This window comes from Pelodiscus sinensis, chromosome 1 (assembly GCF_052426305.1).
Source record: "Pelodiscus sinensis isolate ZL-2025 chromosome 1, ASM5242630v1, whole genome shotgun sequence".
Taxonomy (NCBI): domain Eukaryota; kingdom Metazoa; phylum Chordata; order Testudines; family Trionychidae; genus Pelodiscus; species Pelodiscus sinensis.
The window spans coordinates 131,926,075-131,949,189 of record NC_143052.1 but is presented as its reverse complement, the minus strand read 5'-3'; the positions used below and the strand labels follow the sequence as shown (position 1 = coordinate 131,949,189).

Genomic DNA, 23,115 nt, shown 5'->3' with positions numbered 1-23,115 from the left:
ATGTGGTAGACAGTGCTCCAAGCAACCTCCAAATTGAGTTTATTGACTTACAGAGTGATGCCTTGCTTGCAGAGCAATTCAAATCAACACCACTTCTGGAATTTTATGCATCTCTCAATGAACAAAGCTTTCCCAAGGTCAAGGCTCATGCTCAAAAGATGCTTGTATTGTTCGAATCTAGTTACATCTGCGAGCAGACATTTTCTGTGATGAAATTCAATAAATCTAAGAACAGATCTTCTTTCACTGATGACCACCGTGCAGTAGTGCTCCGCATTGCAACATCAGAAATGACACCTGACTTTACTTTCCTTGTTAGTGCCCAGCATAGACTTTTCTTCACACTGAGTTGCATTTTTCTTTGATATTTAAATTTAACACATGTAAGCTGCATTAAACTCAGGTGAGCAATAATTAAGATGTGCCTCTGCAGATATGGCCATTTAATGCTCCTGTTGACTGTGGATCACCATTCCTAGTCCATGTGAGCTGTAGGAGGTGGTGTCCCAATTCAAGCAGCGCCCATTGGCTGGAGATGGTGCTCCACAGTGAATGGGAGGTTCAAGCAGCTGTACCAATGGAAGTGCATGTAAATAAAGCATTGGTGGCCTGCCGGGTCTAACCCTGGTGAACAGTGTCCGCTTTGCAGGTTGGATACTGACCACCACTGATGTAACTAGAAGTTTAGCGTTAGTGTTGTTGTTATTACAAATGTTACAAGTGTTCTCAAAATGTTAGTGTTATTATTACAAATTTTACAAGTTTTGCCTTCTCTGATAATCTTTAGATAATGCTATATGCAGTTAACTATTATTAAAATGTAATTACTCTGTGGGGTAAAACACATATTGGCATCTTTTTATAGCACTTGGACTGCCCCTTCCACCCAAGGCCCTGCCCCTTCCGCCCAATTCCCCACACCTTCTGGGTCAGCCCTTGGACACTTCTGAAATCTGTGAAGTGGCCCCCTTTAAAAATTATTGCCCTCCCCCGATATAGAGGGTCACAGCAAGCCTCTGAGACTGAACACTATCTGCCAGAAGTACAGGACCCACAAGCACAATCAGAGCTCTGCCACAAGCACTTGCCTGACGTGCCCTTCTCTCAGAGAGCAAAGGCAGTTCACATGTGGATCGCTGATTGGCTTAGGCCAGAGGCAGGTGGCACAAGCTGGCACGCAGTGCAGGCTTTGAAGTCCTGGAAGTGGGGAATGCCCAATTGCCAGGGCAAGTCTCCAACTGGAACAATTGAAGTGTTGTTAGAACTATTTACAGGTACTTCACTAGGAAAGATAACTATCTACAACACAATAAGGAAAACTAACTACAACTAACCGTTGGACTACACTGTTCCTAGCTCCCTCACTGGTGGCCAAAAGGAATTGAGGAGGGAGTGGCTGAGGAGAGCCCCACATAGCGCAGCATATGCACGCCACTCTAAGGAGGCACTGAGACCCCTGCACCAATGGGTATTGCTTAGGGAAAATCTTCAGGCACCAGTGCATGTGGTGAGCACACACACCTATGTTGAATAGACATGAGCAAGCACTCAAAGAATCACGTTATTTGTCAGCTGTACATTTCACCAGCTCTCCAGTCTGGCTTACAATATGAAAAATTTTCCTACAAAATTCTGGTTTTTGTTTGAAAATCAGCTGAATCAACTGTAAAACAAATTGGTGCTACAGTATAGACAGATCCCCATGGCCTAAACTGATTTTGATATACCAGCTATAAAATTATAGGTACTCTTTTTTTTCTGTATCTTTTTAAGAGATTCGGAAAAGAACCACTCTTACATGAAGATTAGACTGACAGAATACAAAATGTTATCCATGCTTATAAATGTCTTTTCTTTGAAAAATAAGGTCCAGAAAATATTAACAATTGGTATTTCAGTCTATTTATAGCAAAGTGGTGAACATTTTTTGGATTGGGGGCCACTGACACACAGAAAACTCAGTTGGGGACTACACACAAGCGAGAAGCAGAAAAAAACCCTCACTGTGGCCCCTGACTGAGGAGAAAGACACTCTCCACATTCCCCTCGCACACCAGAGTCTAGGGGGGCCCAGCCTAATAGATTTTGTATACTCCATTCCCCAGGTTGCAGCAGGGGGGCTGAAGCACCAGCATGGGCTTCCCAGTGCTGGTGGGGAGGGGCTGAGCTTTGGGAGTTGTATCCAGGTAAGCCAAGGGCTGCATCTGGCCCCCCCCCCCAGGCCTGATATACCCCACCCCTGATTTAGAGTTTGGGGGAAGCATTAGTCATGCTAAATTCCACCTAAACACCATAACCCACCATCCTTGGAGGTCCATTTTCATCTCTGCTGGATGATTCTTTTGGCTCAAAAAAGGACTTCTGTGGATTTTACTACTTGCAGAAAGGACATTTTCAGTTAAGCCCAGATATATTGTCCTATTTTGTGTTCAGATTCACAGATTCAAGACAATGGGATTTTCATAACGGTGGCACATCTAAAACAAGGCATATAGTATCCAATTATCTCCTCTATCTTACCTTCAAAACTACAGCATTGACAAGACTTCTGCCAAAACAAAGGATTTAGTACTGCCTAAGATTAGATTATCAATCCATACAATTCACGGAATATATGTGTTGATGGCTATGCAGCCAACTGGTGGATCTAAATGCAGAGGATATCACAATTCTGGTCTAAGATTTTCTGTGCTCTTAAGCAGTGGACTTGATAAGTAACCAAAAAAAGAATCATCTCATCTGAAGAAGTGGGTTTTGCCCATGAAAGCTCATGATACTATACACATATTTTTGTTAATCTCTTAGGTGCCACATGACTACTCATTTTTTTCAAGTTGTTTCACAAATATTTCGTGAATGTACATAGGGAATGAATGCTGTGACAGTGTGCATTAAGGTGTAGTCGGCAAAAGTAAGTCTCAGGTCCGACACTGGGTTCCGAAAGTACAAAGTACGCTACACAGGTATCTGTCAAACACAAACAGTTTATTTCTTGACAGCTAACAGCTGTGCCCCATAAATGGAAGAACAATATAACAAAGACGCGGCATATCTTACGTCCCTTCCTGCAAGCCTGGGACTCTGGGTAGGCTGCGGATGAAGTGGGAGGTTGTTTCAGCTTCCGAGGCACCGGTACCCAAAGCCCATCGGTGAAGTCCGATTTGTTAGGCTCTGAGGCAGCCTTAAATACAGTTTTCCTGCCTTGTTTGGCAGTTTGGACATTTCCAGGGTTTACTTATTATGCTGATGTAGGGCTTAGCTGTTAGTTATCTATCTGGTTCTGATCTGGATCTTCTTGTTCTTTGGCCCTGTTTACGTGATCAGTATGTTAGGGTAAACAGAATTGTTTATGCGTTCTTGCCCTTTACCCTTATCTCCATACTTGTTCTTGCTACACTGGCAACAATGCTTGTCTTAAATGGTGTATGTTCCCAAAGACTTGCTTCTGGTTCATCAGATATAGGGAAAAGGAAAGGGGGGGGGGGGGAGAATGCAGGTCTCACCATCCCTACCAGATACAAATTCTTCCGCAATTGGCCACTACATAAGAGTATGTCAAGACTGCATCCCTCTGTTGCAGATTAGGCAGGTCAACATTAGGATGCAGATTAGGATGCAGATTAGGCAGGTCAACATTGCAAATGAGGCAGGCATTTAAATCTTCTGTGCCTAATTTGCATAAAAATAGCCACCGGATTTTGCCAACTCAGCACTTTGTCAGCAAAAAGCAGCAGTCTAGCGTGGCATCTGTTGAGAAAGAAAGCCTTTTTCGACAGATCCCTTATGCCTCTTGCAAATCCACAATAAAACCTTCACAGAGGAACTCAGAGTTTTGTCTCACAGTTTTAAAAAGTGAGTATGTTGAGAAATGCATGGTTTGGTTTGCCTTGCATTACATGAGGAAATGGAAATCCTAAAAAAAATGGTAACTTTTCCTCAGCTTTTTTATTAACACTTCATAGGCTACAGCTCACTAGTGTTTCAGGTGCCTACAGGTACAATAAGATTTATATGTTAGACAAGTGACCATGTCATTTTTAATTATCTTCATTCAACATAAGCCATATAGTAACCAAAGATCAGGGCATCCTAAATTTTGAATCTATAAAGAAAATAAAATGTCATGAGTATATGATAAAAACCACAACACCATACCAGTTCTACTCTGCTGGGAAGTAAAAACACATGCTTATTAAGTCTCATTATTTATCATCACATCTTCAAAATTTCTCCAGTGAAAATCTGTTTATCTGAGGGGAAAAACTATAAAATCCATCAACAAATAAATAAATTAGAATTATCTAAGGAACAGCCTCACCACATAACCAGATGCGCATGACAGAGACTTCTCTAATGTACAAGTTTGTTCCCGACTAGTTAGTTTCATAAACAAAATATTAAACTTGTGTGTGATTTTGGCACTATACCTATTACAATACTTATTGCATACCCAGAATTATATTTTTGTATTTTTATGTACATATCTGCTTCCAATGCTAAATGGACTAAATATGAAATTAAATATCCCTACAGTTTTAGATAAAAGAAAAGACTGAACATCACATTACAGGTGTCTTTCTTTGGATCAGATACTTCCCCAGAGCTAAATATTAAAAGGACATATGGTGCATAAGCATATAAAAAAATTCCCTGGAAGACTCATTCAGCAAACAAATAATATTTGAAAACATAAAATTGATTATACTCCTGAACAAGTAGAAAAAAAATAACAATAAAACAACAGTACAAGCCTACTGGCAGGGGGTCTTAGCCATACATTTAACAGTACAAGTGAATTATCTCCTGAAGTAGAGTGTCATGAACATTCCCTAACTGCATACTGAAAGATATTCTGTTTGAAATGCTTTGCATATCATTCCCAACAGGTCAGATTAGAATCATATGATTGATTTAACAAATCCAGAAAATAGTTGCATTGTTTAATTCCTTTAAAAAATACAATTTAGAAATTCAGCCATAAATGGCATAACTAAGTGATACTGATCAGAGTAAAAACAAAAGCAAATCAATATGCCTCAAAGATTATACAGGCATGACCCTCACCAAAAAATTCAGAGTTAATTATTTTCAATTATATATTTCTTTTCTCGCAGTTTTATATGCTCTATGATCAGAATTGAGAAAATGTAACCAGTAGTTCTGTAGTACCTAGCGAGCTTTTGTGGGTAACGGGCATCATCAGAGAGTTTAACGGGCATTCTTGTCCTTTAACATCTAGTAAAACAGTATTCCTAGAAGTTGTCGCCCACTTCAATCCTAATTTACATTAAATCTTTTGTTAAATACCCAGGAAATTAGATACAAGCCCCATTAATGATAATGGATCTTGTGTAACTCAAACACTCATTATATGTTGCATTGAAAATGTGTGTCTCTGTAGCATCAGTTTCATTTTAGTCTTATACCTATAAAACAATATGAGATCATGCTGTCTATCTGACCTCTGATGACCCTCCATTTTACACAATTCACACAAAGAGGAAAAACAATAGATTTTCATCCTGAATGTTATCAAAGTGAAATCATTTTTGCTCATGACTATTACCGCAATTGGAATAATGTTAACAAACAAGCAGAATGAAATCAACTTTGGAAGTAAGTAAGTTGCAAAGACATTCCCTAAACAAAAGGAGAAAAAAAACGAGAACAAGGTTGGGTCAGGGGTTTCAAAAACAAAAATATGCATTGTTTTTAATTTTTTTTTAAGCAGGCTGCCAAAAGAAAAATCTTGAAATTGTGTTTAAAAGGAAACATCATCCCACATGAATTGTATTTTTCTGGGTGGGAAGAGGGAACTACTTAACTTCTAAAAGATTTGGTAATGGAGACAATTTGTATTGTTGCAAGTAGAATTTTCCAACAGAGAAGCTACATCACTTTAAATAAGTACGTGTGGTAAAATGTTTTTAAAAAAAAAGCATAATAACTATCCAGATTTTAGTCAACGATCATCATGTTGTTTGCAAAAGACCAAACATAAGAAGTCATATCAAAGAATGCATTAAAAGGATTTGTTTCCACTTCAGAGTTTTGGAATATAGTTTTACAATAATACATAAAATGCAACTTTTTCTCTCTCAAATTAAATGTTGCCTGTCTATTGTGCTTTTAATATGTGACTGTCACCTATTAATAAAGTACTGTTTCCTTCAGTATCACTGTAATACCTATCCTTATTAGACATAGCTGCTTACCACAGAATGCAGAGCTGGAAAACTTAGTTAGTATTCAGTTCTAGTTAGTATTCAGTTCTACAATATATCAATTCAAAATATGTCAGTTTTATTTTCTCCAAACATTTTTGTTTGCAAAGGCAGATATGTGTATCCATAAAGTCATTAGAAAAGGTCCAACACAGGGCATTCAGGGGCACAAACACAGAGCATGAGACATTTGAGATGAATACACAGGTGACTGTTTGATCAGAAAATCAGGCACAAATATTGGCACCTGCTAGTTTTCTTTCTCTTTGAGTAACTAAGGAAATGATATGGATAAAACTGCATTAGTGCAATTTTATGGTGAGAAGTTGCATACAGAAAAGTCAGGAAACTCAAAGCTACAGTCCCCACAGCAATTGTAACCTGGACACACTTCATATGCAAAGAAGTTGAACTTACAATATGTTGAGCCATATCTTTAAATATTACAAATATTCAAGTGGAAATCATAACTGAAGTTACTAGCTTGTGTGTGTGAAATCTCAACCATAAATTTACATTTAATATTGGATAAAGTATATAATATCAATTAAAAGCAATTCGTCCATTCAATTTATGAATGTTCTGCTCTGCTCTTTTATGGTTGTTTTGAAATATGTGGAAAGAACATTAAGGATGTGAGAATACCACATGCTCTGCTCACATTTGACTTTTTAGAGAAACACCTGTCTGAAAAACATTTATTTCCCTCTTTTACAGATAGTACAGCACTGCATTATCATCTGTTAAGTCAAATGCTGGTATTAAAGCATACAATTTCTGAACTGTAGTTCTAGCTATCCCAAATAAATATTTCTATGGTTCAACATTATAAACTTCATCTCAGCTTCTTCATATTTATGTGTTCATGAGAAGACTAACCGGCTTCGTAGTTGGGGAGGGGCAGTTCTCTGAGGGATCATAGAAGCCCTAAATGGCTTTTATCCCAGCAACACACACACACACACTAATCCATTTAAGGTAAGTCTCCACAACAGGGCTAAAGTCAGAATAAGCTACACAACTTCAGCTACATCAACTTCAGTGGAGTTTAATTTAAAACAGATATTTCGGCTTTTGGTGCTGTCTAAATAGCAGGAAATCGAAGGAAGAATACTCTCCCTTTGACTTCCCTTACTGCTTGTAAAATGAGAGTTACCATGAATAAGAGTAAGAAGTCCTTCAGCGCAACATTATTTTGAAATAAAGGCTTCTAGTGTAGAAGCACACTATGTTATTTCAGAATAACACCAGTGATTTTGAAATAACGCTGCTGTGTAGACATACCTTACTAGAACACATAGTCATGAAATTGTATTTGAATACAACTATGGCACAGAAACAAAAGTAATTCTTTCCAGATTGAAAGATATATAAGGGAAGAAAGGAGTACAATATCTTGAATCACATATTCTGCAGAGTATATGTTAGCAGTGGATTGGACGATACGTAGAACTGTTTTGTTTTTTTATGGAAAACTAAAAGTAGAAGACTGTAAAAGCACAGATCTCAGAGACCTGGACGGCAGACAACTGCTACCAGAAAAAAGAACTAGAATGGTGAAAACTTATAAATTCCTTCCGTTCAAAAGGAATATCATCATTAAGGTTGTTTAAATGATCTACTGTGTTAAGACAGAAGATATGAGACAGAAGATATTACACTTCTTTGATTTACCTGCATGCCTTGTAAAACAAGAGACTTATCTTTTATTTATTCTTTGAATTTATATGATGTATCTCTCAATGCTCATGTATGTGGTCTCAGGCACAGGTAGCTGCTGGCAGTAAAGTGACAGTCTGCTTGTCCAAACATGTCCTGGGCTAAACTATTATATAAATATTACATATTTTACATTGTTTCAAAGTTTGGTCTGCAGTTTCAATCTATCACTTCCCAACAACTTTGTCCATCACTAGTTCTCCACTGAAGATAAATGGAATCATCTTGAGGATTCTTTATGTTACAAATATTGAATACACTATTTTTTTTATAAATACCATATGGGATTGTGGGTGGCAGTATTCAGTGTAAGAAAGGCACTGAGGTATGGGTGAGATAATGTATGTTTATAAAACAACTATATACGGTCATCTAAAACAACGCATTTCTATAAAATAACCTTCTCTAAGGATCCTGAGATATGCTTGCATTATCTATTATATTCAAATATTACAATGGGGTGGGGAACCTTTTTTGGGTTGGGAGCCACAGAAAATCAGTTGGGGGCTGCACACAAGTGAGAAGAAAAAAAAACACCTCACTAACTTGGCTTTCAACAGAGGAGAAAGGCACTCCCTCTTACACCAAAGCGCTAGTAGATTTTGTGTGCTCCAGTCCTGTGTAAGGTGGCAGGGAAGGTGGAGCGCCAGTGTGGGCTCCCCAATGCCGGGGGTGGGAGCCTCATGGGTCAGATTTGGCACACGGGCCTTACGTTCCCCACTTCTGCATTAGAATAAACAAACTTCATATAAGAGGAGGTAAATATGAAAACTACGGTTTGGGAAGACAGGATCAGTCATTATAGGCTTAGTCTGAATCTCCCAAGGATATTATATAGTCTCTGATACAGTCTGTTCTTAAGCTACACAAGTCAACAGTCTAATAACCAGCTGTTTCTGCTGGAAAAAGAATTGTTGGCAAGCTGGACATCTGTACTTTGCAGTGGCCAAGTTTACTTAGTGTGTGGCCACAGGTGTTGACTTAAGTGCTAAGAAGCCAAAGGAGGAAGACAAAAGGAACCGGCATTAATAGCTGTACTAACAGAAAGAATCCAATACTTAAATTTCATGGAAGTAATTTTAGCTGTCCACTCCTAAAAGTATGACTCAATTCTCTTTTCTGATTTCATTCAGACTATACCCTCAAGACAACAGAAGAGGGAAAGAGGAAGTACATGAGTCTTTTTTCAAAGTAAGATAAAGGCTCTGACCTTTTCATTTGGCATTCTTGAAAGCCATAGAATCAGACTCAGTGAAAAAGTACCACATGGACACTCCAATTTTTGTCAGCCTGAGCCTTTTCCTAAACACTATTCATGCATCAAAGGAAAGCCTCTCTCAAAGTATTAGAAAACTAAACCTAGTAATTCAGATGTCTGGGTTTATGAACAGTGTAGTGATTAACCCTATAATCAATATAAACTATGACTTTGTAAGTAAGAAAGGATTTTAAGCAAACTTTATTTTTAAAATGTAGTTAGCAAATTGACCCAGTTTAATGAGTTCTGTCATTATGCAAATATTCCTGACTTAAGTAGGCTGGTTGCACTGAAAGGTTAAAAAAAAAAATCACCATAAGGCTTGAAGGTAGAGCAGTCAAGAATTCAATCCTACCTGATGAAGGATATATTTTATTGCAGCCAACCTTAAATACAATGGAAAACAACATAACACAATTGACATTTAGGAATGTCAAAAGTCAAGTCATGTTGGAGCATCATGAAAATTTTTTGAAAGGCTTTTGTTTTTTAAATCTCTTCTAAAGTAACTAAATTATATTGAAAACTTTTAAAATGAAAGATTAACTTTTCTTGCTGGTGTAAGGGGATTTGGACATTTATCTATTGCAATGGCTTAATGCTGATGATATGATGAAAATTATTTTTATTCTGTTTTCTAACAATTACCCAATTGCACTTATTTTTTATCAACATGATTCTGACACAAAGCTCAAACTATTCTAGTTTCTATTTAAGTCAGCTAACTTCTTTAAACATAATCATTCATAGACACGCTATAATATGTGAAATCAAATAGCTATAACACACACACACACACACACACACACACACACACACACACACACACACAAAATGGAACATAATATTCTTCCAGTCTCTGGTAAGGTGGGTTTACTTAGAATTGTAAATTAGGGTGTAGCTGATCCAGTACACCCATTTAAGTTCAAAGAAGTGAGGTCATTAAAACTATCCCCCTACCAGTACAGAATATCAGGCCTGATCCAAAAGGCCATAAAAATAAATCAAAATTCTCTCACAGAACTTTGATCAGGCCCCTGGACACGTACATATAAGATTTATGGAATATAAAATATACACTACACGTGATCTTTGAAAGAAGGACAATGAGAGAAAAAGAAGCAGAATTACCTGAAGCTTTTTGTAGTGATCTTGATGTGAGATGAATTCACTTTCCTTTTCTTTCAAGAAATCTGTTTGTAGGACACAATGCCTTTCCATCAAATCTTCTAACTCCTAACAATAGAAAAAGTTGCACAAAATTTCTCATAAATGTGGGTACAGTCTTCAGGAAATTATTCCATGCTAACTATATTTCTGATGGTTTTAGGACACTGGCTAAAAAACAGACTATATTTCAGATCTCATAAGACTCCAAATGCCACTCAGGCAAATTAGCATACATGTCACAGACTTGGGATTCCCTGTACCCCTTATGCCCCCCTCTGCCAATTGATGCAGAGACTTGCAGGTCACATTAAGCACCTCCCAAAAATGAACAAGAACATGTTCAGTAGTAGTTAGAGATGTTAAAATTAGATTAATCAAATAGTCGATGGAATTTCCATTGACTATTCAATTAGTCGATAAGAGCACTTCCGCTTTGAAACGTAGCAAGCGCCTGTCCAGCTCTTGCTAGATTTCAAAGGAGGAAGTGCCGCATGACATTCGACCTTTGCAACGTACACAAGCCCCAGCAGAGGCTTCCGTGCATTTCAAAGATTGAAATACCACATGAAACCTGGGGTCAGCGGCAGACTTAGAGTCCCCCGATGGACCCAAGCACCATGTGGGCTTCTGCTTTTGAATGTTCAAGAGCCCCAGAAAGCTCTCTTGTACATTTTGAAGGTGGAACACCGCTGCTGTGTTCCTGTCCCCTCCCACGGAGGGGAACTGGTTTTTAATTAAATTCTTCAGATTACATGTAAATTGAACTGCCAGTCTCTTACAAAAGTTGTACAGGTTGGACTTCCCAAAACCAGGACTCTCTCATTTGGCAACATCCGTGGTCTGGCTGGGAGCTCCAGTGGTAAGAGGGCTGGCAGCTCAGAGCCTGGCAGGGCTGGGACGGGACCAGGACTGGGGCCAGAGCGATGGCAACTCCAGAAGCAGGGTTGGGGACACGGTAGCCATGGTAGCAAAGCGGGGCCAGGGCTGGGGATGTGACAATTCAGGCTGCTAAGGCTGCAGCAGCCTGGTAACCCAGTGAGGGCAGCTGGTGGAGTGAGGGTCCAACAACAGGAGACTTCCCCGATCCGGCAAATTCCCTCATTTGGAACTGGTCAGATCCCGAGGCTGCCGGACCAGAGAGGTCCAACCTGTACTGAACATGATTTCTACAGAGACAGCAAAAGGCTCCTATCTGAACCCAGGGCAATTCCAGTTTCAAAATATCAAGTCCCTGTTTTAGGTGACAAATCTGAGGACCTGTCCCCAGATTGAGCTGTCATTAGAGGAGGTTTTGGAACAAATTGATAAACTTAACAATAATAAGTCACCAGGACCAGATGGCATTCACCCAAGAGTTCTCAAATAACTTAAATGGGAAACTGTGCAATTACTAATTGTGGTTTGTAACCTAGCCTTTAAATCAGCGTCTGTACCTAATGACTGAAAGATAGCTAATGTGATGCCAATATTTGAAAGGAGTTCTAGAAATGATCCTAGCAATTAAAGACCACTAAGTTTAACATCTCAATACCAGACAAATTAGTTAAGACTGTAGTAAAGAATAAAATAGTCAGACACATAGATGAACATAATTTGTTAGGGAAAAGTCAACATGATTTCTGTAAACGTAAATCATGCCTAACCAATATACTAGAGTTCTTTGGGGGGAGGGAAGGTCAACAAACATGTGGACAAGAGGGATCCAGTGGATGTAGTGTAGTTATTCCCAGAAAGCTTTTTGACAAGGTCCCTCACCAAAGGGTCTTAAGTAAAGTAAGTTGTCATGGGATAAGAGGGGATGTCCTCTAATGGATTGATAACTTGTTAAAAAAAGACAGGAAACAAAGGGTAGAAATAAATGGTAAATGTTCAGATGGAGAGAGGTAACTAGTGGTGTCTCCCAAGGGTCTGCCTGGGACAAATCCTATTCAACTTATTTATAAATGATCTGGAGAATAGGGCAAACAGTGAGGTGGCAAAATTTGCAGATGATACTGAACTGCTCTAGATAGTTAAGACCAAAGCAGACTGTGAAGAGCTTCAAATAGATCTAACCAAACTAAGAGACTGGGCAACAAAATGGCAAATGAAATATAATGTTGATAAATGTAAAGTAATGGACACTGAAAAACATAATCCCAACTATATATACACAATATGATGGGGACTAATTTGGCTACAACTACTCGAGAGAGAGATCTTGGAGTCATTGTAGATAGTTCTCTGAAAACATCCATTAAATGTGCAGTGGCAGTCAAAAAAGCAAACAGAACGTAAGGAATAATTTTAAAAAGGAAAGAAAATAAGACAGAAAATATTTTATAAATCTATATAAAACCATTGTACACCCATATCTTGAATATTACATACATATGTGGTTGCCTCACCTCAAAAAAAGATATATTGAAATTGGAAAAGGTTCAGAAAAGGGCACTAAAAATGATTAGGGGTTTGAAACCGGTCCCATATGAAGAGAGATTAAAAAGACTTGCACTTTTCAGCTTAGAAAAGAGGAGGCTGGGGGAGGAGGGGTATAATAGAGGTCTATAAAATCATGACCAGTGTGGAAAAAATGAATAAAGAAAAGTTATTTACTTGTTCCCATAATATAAGAAATAGGGGTCGCCAAATGAAATTAATAGGTAACAGGTTTAAAACAAACAAAAAAGTTTTTCTTCACACAGCGCACCACCCGTGGAACTCCTTGCCAAAAGATGTTGTGAAGACTAGCAGTTTAACAGGACTCAAAAAAGAGCTAGATAAATGGAGGTTAGATCCATCAATGGCTACTAGCCAGCATGGATAGGAATGGTGTCCCTAGCCTCTGTTTGTCTGGAAATGGATGACAGGAGAGGGATTACATGATGATTACCTGTTGTATTCACTCCCTCTGGGGCATCTGGCATTGGCCATTGTTGACAGACAGGATACTGGGCTAGATGGACCATTAGTGTGATCCAGTATGGCTGTTATTATGTTCTTATGTTCTAGAGTAAGAGGTGCTAAAGCATCTCAACAAAATGACTGTAAATGTTTTCACACTGGAAAGACACCACCTTTTCCTAATCAAATTCTCAGAACAAGTTGAACCGCTTGCTGCTTAAATTAAAGAACAAAAAAAGAAGCAGCACAGCCTGAGGCAGACCCCAACATGGAAAATTTAAGCATGAACAGCTCAAGTTTGGAAAAGTTGTAACCAACTGAAAATAAGGTCTCATAACAGAAACTATTAAGCACCTGAACTATGTGTAACCACTGCCAGCTCCTGCTATAATTAAGTTTTGCATGCATTTAAGAGCAGCCATACCTTTTTAATTCTGTATTTTTCTTCATCAGCAACTTTGAGTTCAATCTCTAGACTTTTAATTATTGTTTGAAGATGCTTCTTTGACCCATTTATCCCCTGCTTCTCAGAGTCACTCACAGGGATGGTTGAATTTTCTGAAGGTTTTCCTTCTGTTGAACTCAAAGAAGGAATAGAGGTATCCAAGGAAGAACTAGTTGATAACTGAACCTAAATTCATAGGAGAGACAAAGTAATAAATAATATGAGATGAGACCATATTTTGAAATATTTTCATAAAAGAGATATGTAAACTTTACTTTCAATAGAAGTTAAATGTCAGTTTGTCATAACATATACATATTGACTGTGTCTATACTAGGCCACTTATTCCGGAAAATCAGCCGATTTTCCGGAATAAGCTGCGAGCTGTCTACACTGGCCCTTGAATTTCCGGAAAAGCAACGATGCTCTACTGTACAAAATCAGCCGCTATTCTGGAAAAACTATTCTGCTCCCACTCGGGCATAAGTCCTTATTCCGGAACACTGTTCCAGAAAAGGGCCAGTGTAGACAGCCCAGTAGTCTTTTCCAGAAAAAAGCCCCTATCGCGAAAATGGCGATCGGGGCTCTTTTCCAGAAAAGCGCGTCTACATTGGCCACATACGCTTTTCCGGAAAAAGGGCTTTTCCGGAAAAGCAGCCTGCCAATGTAGATGCTCCTTTTCCGGAAAAAATGAAAACGGAATAATATTCCGTTTTAAACATTTCCAGAAATTCATGCCAGTGTAGACACACCCATGGTGGTTAGCAGACCTGTGTCTGAAGGGCTCACACGGAAACATTTGCTTCTGAAATAACATTAAATTTAAAATTTACCAACAACCAGATGGTAAGCACCTAATTCACTTTGGATTGTATTTTACAGAGCGAGTAACCACACTGAAGTTGGTGGGAACACTTGGGGAGTAAGATACTTTTCATTTTGAGAGAGGGGGCTCATCAATCTTATGGTGATCATCTAATTCTAAGGATGCTAGAAAAGACAATTTTAAGTAATAATTACTTTTGAATTTTTTGGTATCTATCAGCAATTTAGCAGTTTCCAAGGTATGTTGCTGCAAATGCGTCATGCATTTCAGCATTATGGTCCCAGTTAAGCAAAGCACTTACATATGTGCTGAAAACTGACCACATTTTAATATTCATAGCTTAATTAGGAACCATAAGTTCACATATTACTTTAAAAATCATTATAGAAAAAGAGCATTATTGTATTGAAATTACTATTTTGAGGTTGATAAGCATTTTAATGTGGATATAAAGTACAGTGTTATCTGAAATATACATGCAAAACCTTCATTACTTTGTAACGTAATTATATTCTGCCATCTCAAAGGATTCAAAAATACTCATCTTCACAGTTAATATTCACAGGCAGGTAACTGAAATCTTTGTTCTGTAAGTCAAATGGTAGAATCTACTCAAGAGTCAACTTGAGAAAAAAATCTCTAATTTTATCATCAGAAAAAAAGATAATGCCAAAGAATAATACACATCAACTTCCTTTAATAAAAAATACAGTGTTTACCTGTTCTTTAACAACAGCGGGGTTTAAAACACAGTTGACTGTTTGAACAGCTGCCTGTATGCTATCACCTGATGAGATGAATGGATCAGAAGGGACAGGGCAAGCAGAAGGCAGAGAATGCTCCGGTAAAATATCTGAAGAAATATTTTGTAGCACATGGACTTCAGATACTAATGCAAGAAAGAAAACACACACACAAAAATCCAATATTAGTTAATTAGGTACACATGTTTCTGAAATCTAATTCTAGTGAACATAACAGTTCATTTTTGTTATGAAAAATACAACTTATAATACGAACATGCCTTGGGACATTGGGAGTGCTGTGGCAATCGGGGCTCAGCTCCCCAAAGTCAACAGGGCTCTGCTGTCTAGAGGCCACAGGAGCTTCCATGGCTCCAGAGCACTGGTGCTGCCAGGGATGCTGTATTTCCGCTGCCTGAGGTGCCAGTGCTCCCTTATCCTGGGGCTGTTGGAGCTCCCCTGGCCGGAGGCTGCTACGGCTCCATTGTTCCAGGACTACTTGTAGCCACCAAACTCTCTGGTCCAGGTTCTCTCTGATCCAGCAGTGTTGCTGGACCAGAGTCAGGGACAAGAGAGGTTCAATCTGTACTAGGTAGTTATTTCTAATGGTATGGAATTAAGGCACCTAGTATATTTTGGATGGAGAACTGTGATGGGTAGGAATAGTGCTGGCCAGCATTCGGTGACTAAAGGGTGTTGGCAGGTATTTAGAGGGTATTGGCAGGGAGCAGATGGGAAAAGGTGTTGAGATTTGAATGGAAAGATATACCTGCCTGCTGTTTTTCTTTGTGTGAGTTTTAAAGCCAAGAGTTGGGAGAAAATGAATTGAACCAGGCAGAACTACCATGCCATAAAGAATACTGGGCATGGAAATGGACTGGATCTTGAAACTCAGATTGTAAGTAGACAGGGAAACGTCTATTTAGTCACAATCAGGTTATTTTCTTTGTTTTGTTGTTTGGTTAAACTTGTCTATGTTAAGTCAATGTGCCCCCCTTCCCGCACCCCCCACCCCCCCACACACTGCATCTTAAGCTGTATTCCAGAGATACAATTTCTGTGTTTTAATCTGTTCTTTTCTCAGTTGCTCTGTAACACCTAAGCAACCAAGTATAACTTTTTGTTTAGTTGTTAAAATCAAGTTTAAGGCGATGATTCTTACATCCTGGAAGATAATAGGAGGTCTGTGTATGCATGCCTAAGACTCAGAGGTCAGCTATCAGAAATTGCAATTTGTTTTCTCATTTTTATTCCAAACTCACTTGTGGTAAAAGAGCTTGAAAGTACCCCTTTGGATGAAGACTAAGTGCTCTCTCTTCCTGGGTTCAAAAAGAAAGGTTTGTTGTTGTTGTTTTTTTCCCACTTGGTGGTGGCAGCTACCTTCCAAGGCCAGAGAATCTGTGATCTTGGGGACATTTTAAGCAGAAGCCCATAAAGACAAGGCATTCTAAAGTTTCTTGCAGGCACTTGGGAGTGTTAGAATGGAGAACAACCTTGACAGGAATAAAGACAGCTCTACGTAAGAATATTTAGATAAACATTTCACCAAGCAACATGGAACCTAACAATTTGCCAATCTGTTGTTAAATACAACATGTGTTATACATTGCATCTACAACAGTGATCAAAGGAAAGCAAATAAATACAACGACCTTATGTCCAACAATACACAGGTGTAATAATTATTGTTGAATGCGTGAAGCTCTTCCATAGCATTGGTCTACAATTTATTAGAAGTCGTCTGCTTCAGAGATAAAATGTGCTATTTATTATGTATTTTGATGTGCTGAATTCAAATATGACAATTAAAACAACTGATTGGCTACTGTTTCCAAGATATTTAAGTTTTGACATTTTACGTCTATGTGTATTGTGTAGATAATAGAGTTTTAATCATGAATTGTAAACCTAGGTCTTTTTATGTGTTTATGGTTGCTTTACATGATAATATTTCACCTGTTCTGTTTATGTAACACTTTACAAATCAGCAAAAGGGTTATATAAATAAAATTTATTATGAAACAAAAAGCAAAAAACTATTATGTACATAGTTTAGTCCTATTCAGTGTCTACTCGGCAATTCTTGGCTTGTCTCTTGTACTCATTAAATGGAGCATCTCTTGTCACTGTCCAGCAATAGTCTGCAAGCACTGATGGGCTCCATTTGCCCTGATACCGTTTCTCCATAGTTGCAATATCCTGGTGAAAACGCTCGCAGTGCTCGTCGCTCACTGCTCCGCAGTTCAGTGGAAAAAAAATCTAGAGGAGAGTGCAAAAAATGTATTTTTAGTGACATGTCGCAACCAAGGCTTTTGTATGCCTTGAGGAGGTTTTCCAACAACAACCTGTAGTTGTCTGCCTTGTTGTTTCCAAGAAAATTTATTGCCACTAACTGGAAGGCTTTCCATGCCATCTTTTCCTTGCCACGCAGTGCATGGTCAAATGCATCATCTCGAAGAAGTTCACGAATCTGAGGACCAAAAAAAAGGCACCTTCCTTTATCTTAGCTTCACTTAACCTTGGAAATTTTCCATGGAGGTACTTGAAAGCTGCTTGTGTTTTTGTCCATGGCCTTGACAAAGTTCTTCATCAGACCCAGCTTGATGTGTAAGGGTGTCAACAAAATCTTCCTTGATTCAACAAGTGGTGGATGCTGAACACTTTTCCTCCCAGGCTCCAATGACTGTCGGAGTGGCCAATCTATCTTGATGTAGTGGGAATCTCTTGCACGACTATCCCATTCGCAGAGAAAACAGCAGTACTTTGTGTATCCAGTCTGCAGACCAAGCAAGAGAGCAACAACCTTCAAATCGCCACAAAGCTGCCACTGTTGTTGGTCATAGTTTATGCACCTCAAAAGTTGTTTCATGTTGTCATAGGTTTCCTTCATATGGACTGAATGACCAACCGGAATTGATGGCAAAACATTGCCATTATGCAGCAAAACATCCATGACTTCTAGGAATAACATGATGCAATTCATATGATGTATGACGCAATACGAGCTTCAGATTGCATCATTCATTGTTTTGCCTAAAAAGCAAGTACTGTCCAAACCCAGTCATAGATTTATTCATAGATCCAGTCAAAGATGTATTTTAGTCATTTCTGGTTTAAATTGAGATCCCTTCCCTTTATAACTCACTTATCCTCCGCCATTCGCAAGTCAAGGGTCGTATATACTGACCCAATAGCATATCTTGAAAACTAGAGCCAATCAACAATTTTAAGCATCATTTTTGTTCTCAGTTACCCAGAATTAGTAAAGTTTGAAGCATTTTGGCTGTAGAGCAGTGCACTCATTACATTCCATAGAAAGGAGTTTCCTATTTTGAGCCATGATTTTACATGTGGATCCTTATAACTTCTACATTACAGTGAACTAGGTAGTTTTTAAGGGAATAAATGGTAATACACTAAATAATAAATAACAGTATGTAAAAAGTAACCACGTGGAGGAAAAGCCAGTGAGATTGCATCAATATTGTATTAAATTGGTTTTAGGAATGTTGGACTACACCAGTTATAGATATGATTTTTCAGTAGAGGGGAAAAAAGGCCAGTTTACTAGCATGCAATCTACAGGGTCACTAAAATGGTTAAAATGGTTTTTTTTTTTAAAAAAAAAAAACAGAAACTAACTAGTCTTTTCAAATGTTTAGAACTAGAGATTCTATTAATAAAATTAGAGAATTCCACCCCAGACTGCAATCTTGGCTTCTTCATGAATAAAATAAAATAAATCCTACAGCATTCCATTCTTACGAGGAAATAAGACAATATAATTTAAGAGTCTTCTATGGTTTATTTAAATTGGATTTTTTTATTTTTTTTCTAAATCATGAATAAAATACTAAATGTCTCATTTAAAAGTAACAGGTACAATTAAATCTCATCACAAACATGCTACATCTACCATTATAATCTCATAAAAACAAATTAATGGTTCTAGTCTGTCTGACCTAACTACCAGCTCTTGTTTCCTGAAAATTCTGGGCTTTCAATTTCTGTTCCTCAGCATAGCAAAGTAATATGCAAAGACACAGACTGGATAAGATGGTTTTATTTTGTGCTTGTGTGGTGGTGGAAGACCTGAGCCAAGCATGGCAGTGGAGTTAGTTAAGACATTGTCTTAAAGACACAGACAATCTTTAGGAAGGGATAAAGGAAGCATAAAAAGAAACAGTGGAGTGAACTGGAAAGGAAACAGGAAGATATTCAGCACACACAAAGATCCCATTCCCCCACATTTCTGGCACAGAAAAGTGGTCAAGGCTTCTGGGCATGAGACCCTATCTGGTGAATATTTTGAAGAAATGTGTTCTCTGGACAAAAACAGAAAATGTGTCAAGTGCAAGAAGATGATGCAGGGCCTATTTGCAAGAATGGAATTTCATAAGGAAAACTGTTTATTAGGAGAAAATTATATGGATGGAGATGGAGATATCTGAACAACAGTGTGGATCAACTGGTTAGTAACTTAAATAATTCACTTTTCAATGCCTCATTATTCAAGACTATGCCTTTTACTGTAAGTGTGATTTAACAAGTAAATTTAAGTTGCTTGCAATGTTGGATGCTAGTTAAAAAAATTAGCTTAGATAATCCTTGTGGCTTGTTTAATCAGTTAACTAGGTTTAGAATCTATCATCCAAGCATACGATACAGAGAGCTGCAGTAAGAGAAAACTAGAGTTGTCAATTGCTACTGACTGTTATTTTCTTTTTTTTAGATTACACTAGAACATTCACCCAGCGCTGCTTAGGTCCCTAAGGAGAGGCTCAGGCCAGGAGGCTGAGAAGGGGTTCTCGGCAAGTGATTGCATGTGCGCATGTATGCGTAGAGGGGTAGGCAGGGCGGCCAAAATCCTCCCCCTATCCTGAGATTTGCACCTGGGCTATTTGCTCTTCCCTTTCCTGTTCCTGTCTGGGAGCAAGAGCAAACAAAGTACACAGCTCATCTGCCCCCTCCGCTCGCCAGTAAGAGTGAGGAATGTAGCAAACTCTTCACTTTCCTTTCACTCTCTAACAAAGGGGAATAATGTCCCTATCAAATCTAGCCACGCTGCCCCTCCTAAAATGCCCTTGGGGGTGGGAGTATCAGGGTTGGGGCAGCCCCTGACTGGGAACGGGAGAGGAGGGAAGAAAGTACACCCCCAGTGAGCCATTTTCACCTGCCTGGTGTCTCTTTTTCCGTATGGTTTCATAAGAAACAACCCCATACCAGACACATCCCATTTTCCCGGTATAATCAAATCCTTAAGTTATGATAAGAGAAAGCTGGATACTGAATTTGGTGGTCCTAGCTCTTACCATTTTGGAGGAGCTCTTGAACAGACAGACAGACAAACTTTTTCAAACATACAGTAGACAGTACATGCCCCTAATTTTGGAATATCACAGTCATAGACCATAATCTTGATGCCATATATCTGTTCTCTATTTTACTTCTATATAACTCAGCTTTCCCAAGGATAGCCCTATCTTATACTTGTTTTCTCATAAAAATAACCACCATTGAGGTCAGTGAGGTTTATTCCAAAATAAAGTTCACTTTCAGCACAGTCAGTTTGAGCTTTTTTGGTAATTTGGAATTTGATTTCCATCTGTGCTTAAAAAAATGTAAATGATTAACTAAACAACAGAGTGAAAAGAACATCTATCCAAAATTATTTTTTAATGTTGTTTCAGGATCCCATTTACGCATAAGAGACTCAACTATCTATCTGCAACAACTTCGAAGTCATCAGTTGGTACTGTTGACAGTATTGCTGCAACAACAATATATTTCAGACATTATAGTATCATCAGCAAGCAAAAGATTAGAGTCATTCAGTAAAACTATCATCATGGATGAGTTTGTAGTATGGACTGGCCAATGCAAACAAGGGACCATAGATTAAAAGATTGCTCAGTTCATTTATGTCACAAATTCTCCTTTTCACATTGTCAACAATAAACACTTTCATTGACTTGGTTGAGTCCTTTCCAGAATCTCTTAACGCTAGGGTGAGAGAAAATGGAGTATCTTTGTATGGGTGGGTGAATGGCTGATATGGGTAATAAATTCACATTGATAGAACTAATTGATAATCCTGCGTCTTGTAGGTGAAGGCTATATTCCAGTATATCTGATATCCCTGCCTTGCGTGGATCCCGTGCAAGTCAAATTCCAGGCCACAAATCTGGCCCACTTCTGCAGGTAAGTTCGTCTCATAGTGGGCCTCCTGGAATTAATTAGGATGTCTGATTCTTCGAGAAGGGGTTAGCTCCTTGTATAAGAGTCAACAAGCATCCAGGCTCGTAGGTTCAGTGTATGTATCCCGGGGTGTGGTATGCGCCCCTTGTCCTGACTAAATAGAGCTCGTACCAGGGAAAACTTGTACAGCTGATGTGTGCTAAGTTGTAATATGCTAATATGGTGGGGTACCAGATTTATCTCGGCCAGATGGGAGCTACAAATATGACTCTTGATGCTTCCTGTTTAACCTTTATTACCGTTTGGTGTATTAGAGGTATAGGTGAAGATGTTTACACCAGTGGAAAATCCCAGTGTATTGCAAACGCATCTCCTAGAGATCGTGGTCCAATGCCCACTCTGGAACAATACAGGGGGCACTTGGAGTTGAAGTGCATTGCAAACAAGCCTACTACTGAGCATCCCCATCTCCTGAACAGGTTAGTTAAGATGGATTTGTTTTTTTCCCATTCGTGGTTCTGTGGGAATTGTCTGCCAAGAGCATCTGCTAGGACGTTGTCCTTGCCCGATAAGCGCATCGCAGTAGGTGTGACATTGTATACAATACATCACTGCCATAGTTTCGTTGCTTCTCCACACAGGCTGCATGATCTTGCTCCCCCTTGCCTGTTGATGTAAAATGTCATTGCAACATTGTCCGACATTATTCTCATGTGTTTGTCTCATGTGTGTGGAAGTATTTGATCATATGCCTTCCTTACTGCTCTGAGTTCCAACAAATTGATATGAAGTTGGGACTCTTTGCGTGACCATTGACCCTGCAATATCAAACTCCCCATTCCAGTAGGGACACGTCCGTTGTGATAGTGACAGACGAAGGCAGCGTTTGGAATGAAGTCCTATGCACAGGGCTTGACAAACCCTGGCGAGAGCTACTCGCCAGCCCCGCACTGCGCATGTGCAAGACTGGCACTGCGCATGCGCGAAGCGCCGGTGAATGGGGCGCACAGAGCTACCGGCTGAAATCTACTTGCTCACAGTTTGTCGAGCCCTGCCTATGCAGACATTGTTTATGTATGTCCACCAGGTAAGGGTGTCCTTCACCCATCTGGGCACATGGATTGTTTCATGGAGCGGACGGTACCTGGGGCAGTACATGGAGTGTAGCCATGCCTCAAATGGCCTCATAAGTTATCAGGCATTGGGGACTATGAACGTGGATACGGCCATGTTTCCTAATATTTTCATGCATGTCCATGCCATGGTGTGTGTACAACTCTGCACAGACATGATGAAATCGTACATTCTTGACCATCTCTAGGTCAACACTAGGGCTATGCCCCAATTATAGTCCAACTGAGCACCTATGAACTCCAATGTCTGTGTCAGGATAAGGGCGCACTTCTCCAGATTCAGCAAGAGCCCAAGCATGTTGAACAATGCTCATGTTGACTCCAGTGAGTGTTCCATGTTGCCATAGGCGAACACCATGATCAGGCAACCATTGAGATATGGAAAGAAGTTTATTCATTTTCTGTGCAGGTGTGCTGCAATCATGGACAGGACTTTGGAGAAGACTTTGGGTGCCATGGACAGCCCAAAAGGGAGGACCCTGCACTGATAATGTAAGTCTTTGATGGTGAACCTGA

General features: G+C 39.1%; 1 protein-coding gene across 11 annotated transcripts in view; it reads right to left on the bottom strand.

The window, feature by feature from the left end:
* CCDC91 (coiled-coil domain containing 91) overlaps positions 1-23,115 on the bottom strand; it is a 518,367-nt gene that overhangs the window by 418,215 nt on the left and 77,037 nt on the right. For all 11 annotated transcript variants that reach the window (XM_089771336.1, XM_089771314.1, XM_075901346.2 and 8 more), the window contains 3 exons: positions 15,245-15,414; positions 13,679-13,885; positions 10,333-10,437 (listed from right to left, as the gene is read on the bottom strand). In XM_089771336.1, the coding sequence (XP_089627462.1) occupies positions 10,333-10,437; positions 13,679-13,885; positions 15,245-15,414 (482 nt within the window). The remainder of the gene's footprint in view (positions 1-10,332; positions 10,438-13,678; positions 13,886-15,244; positions 15,415-23,115) is intronic.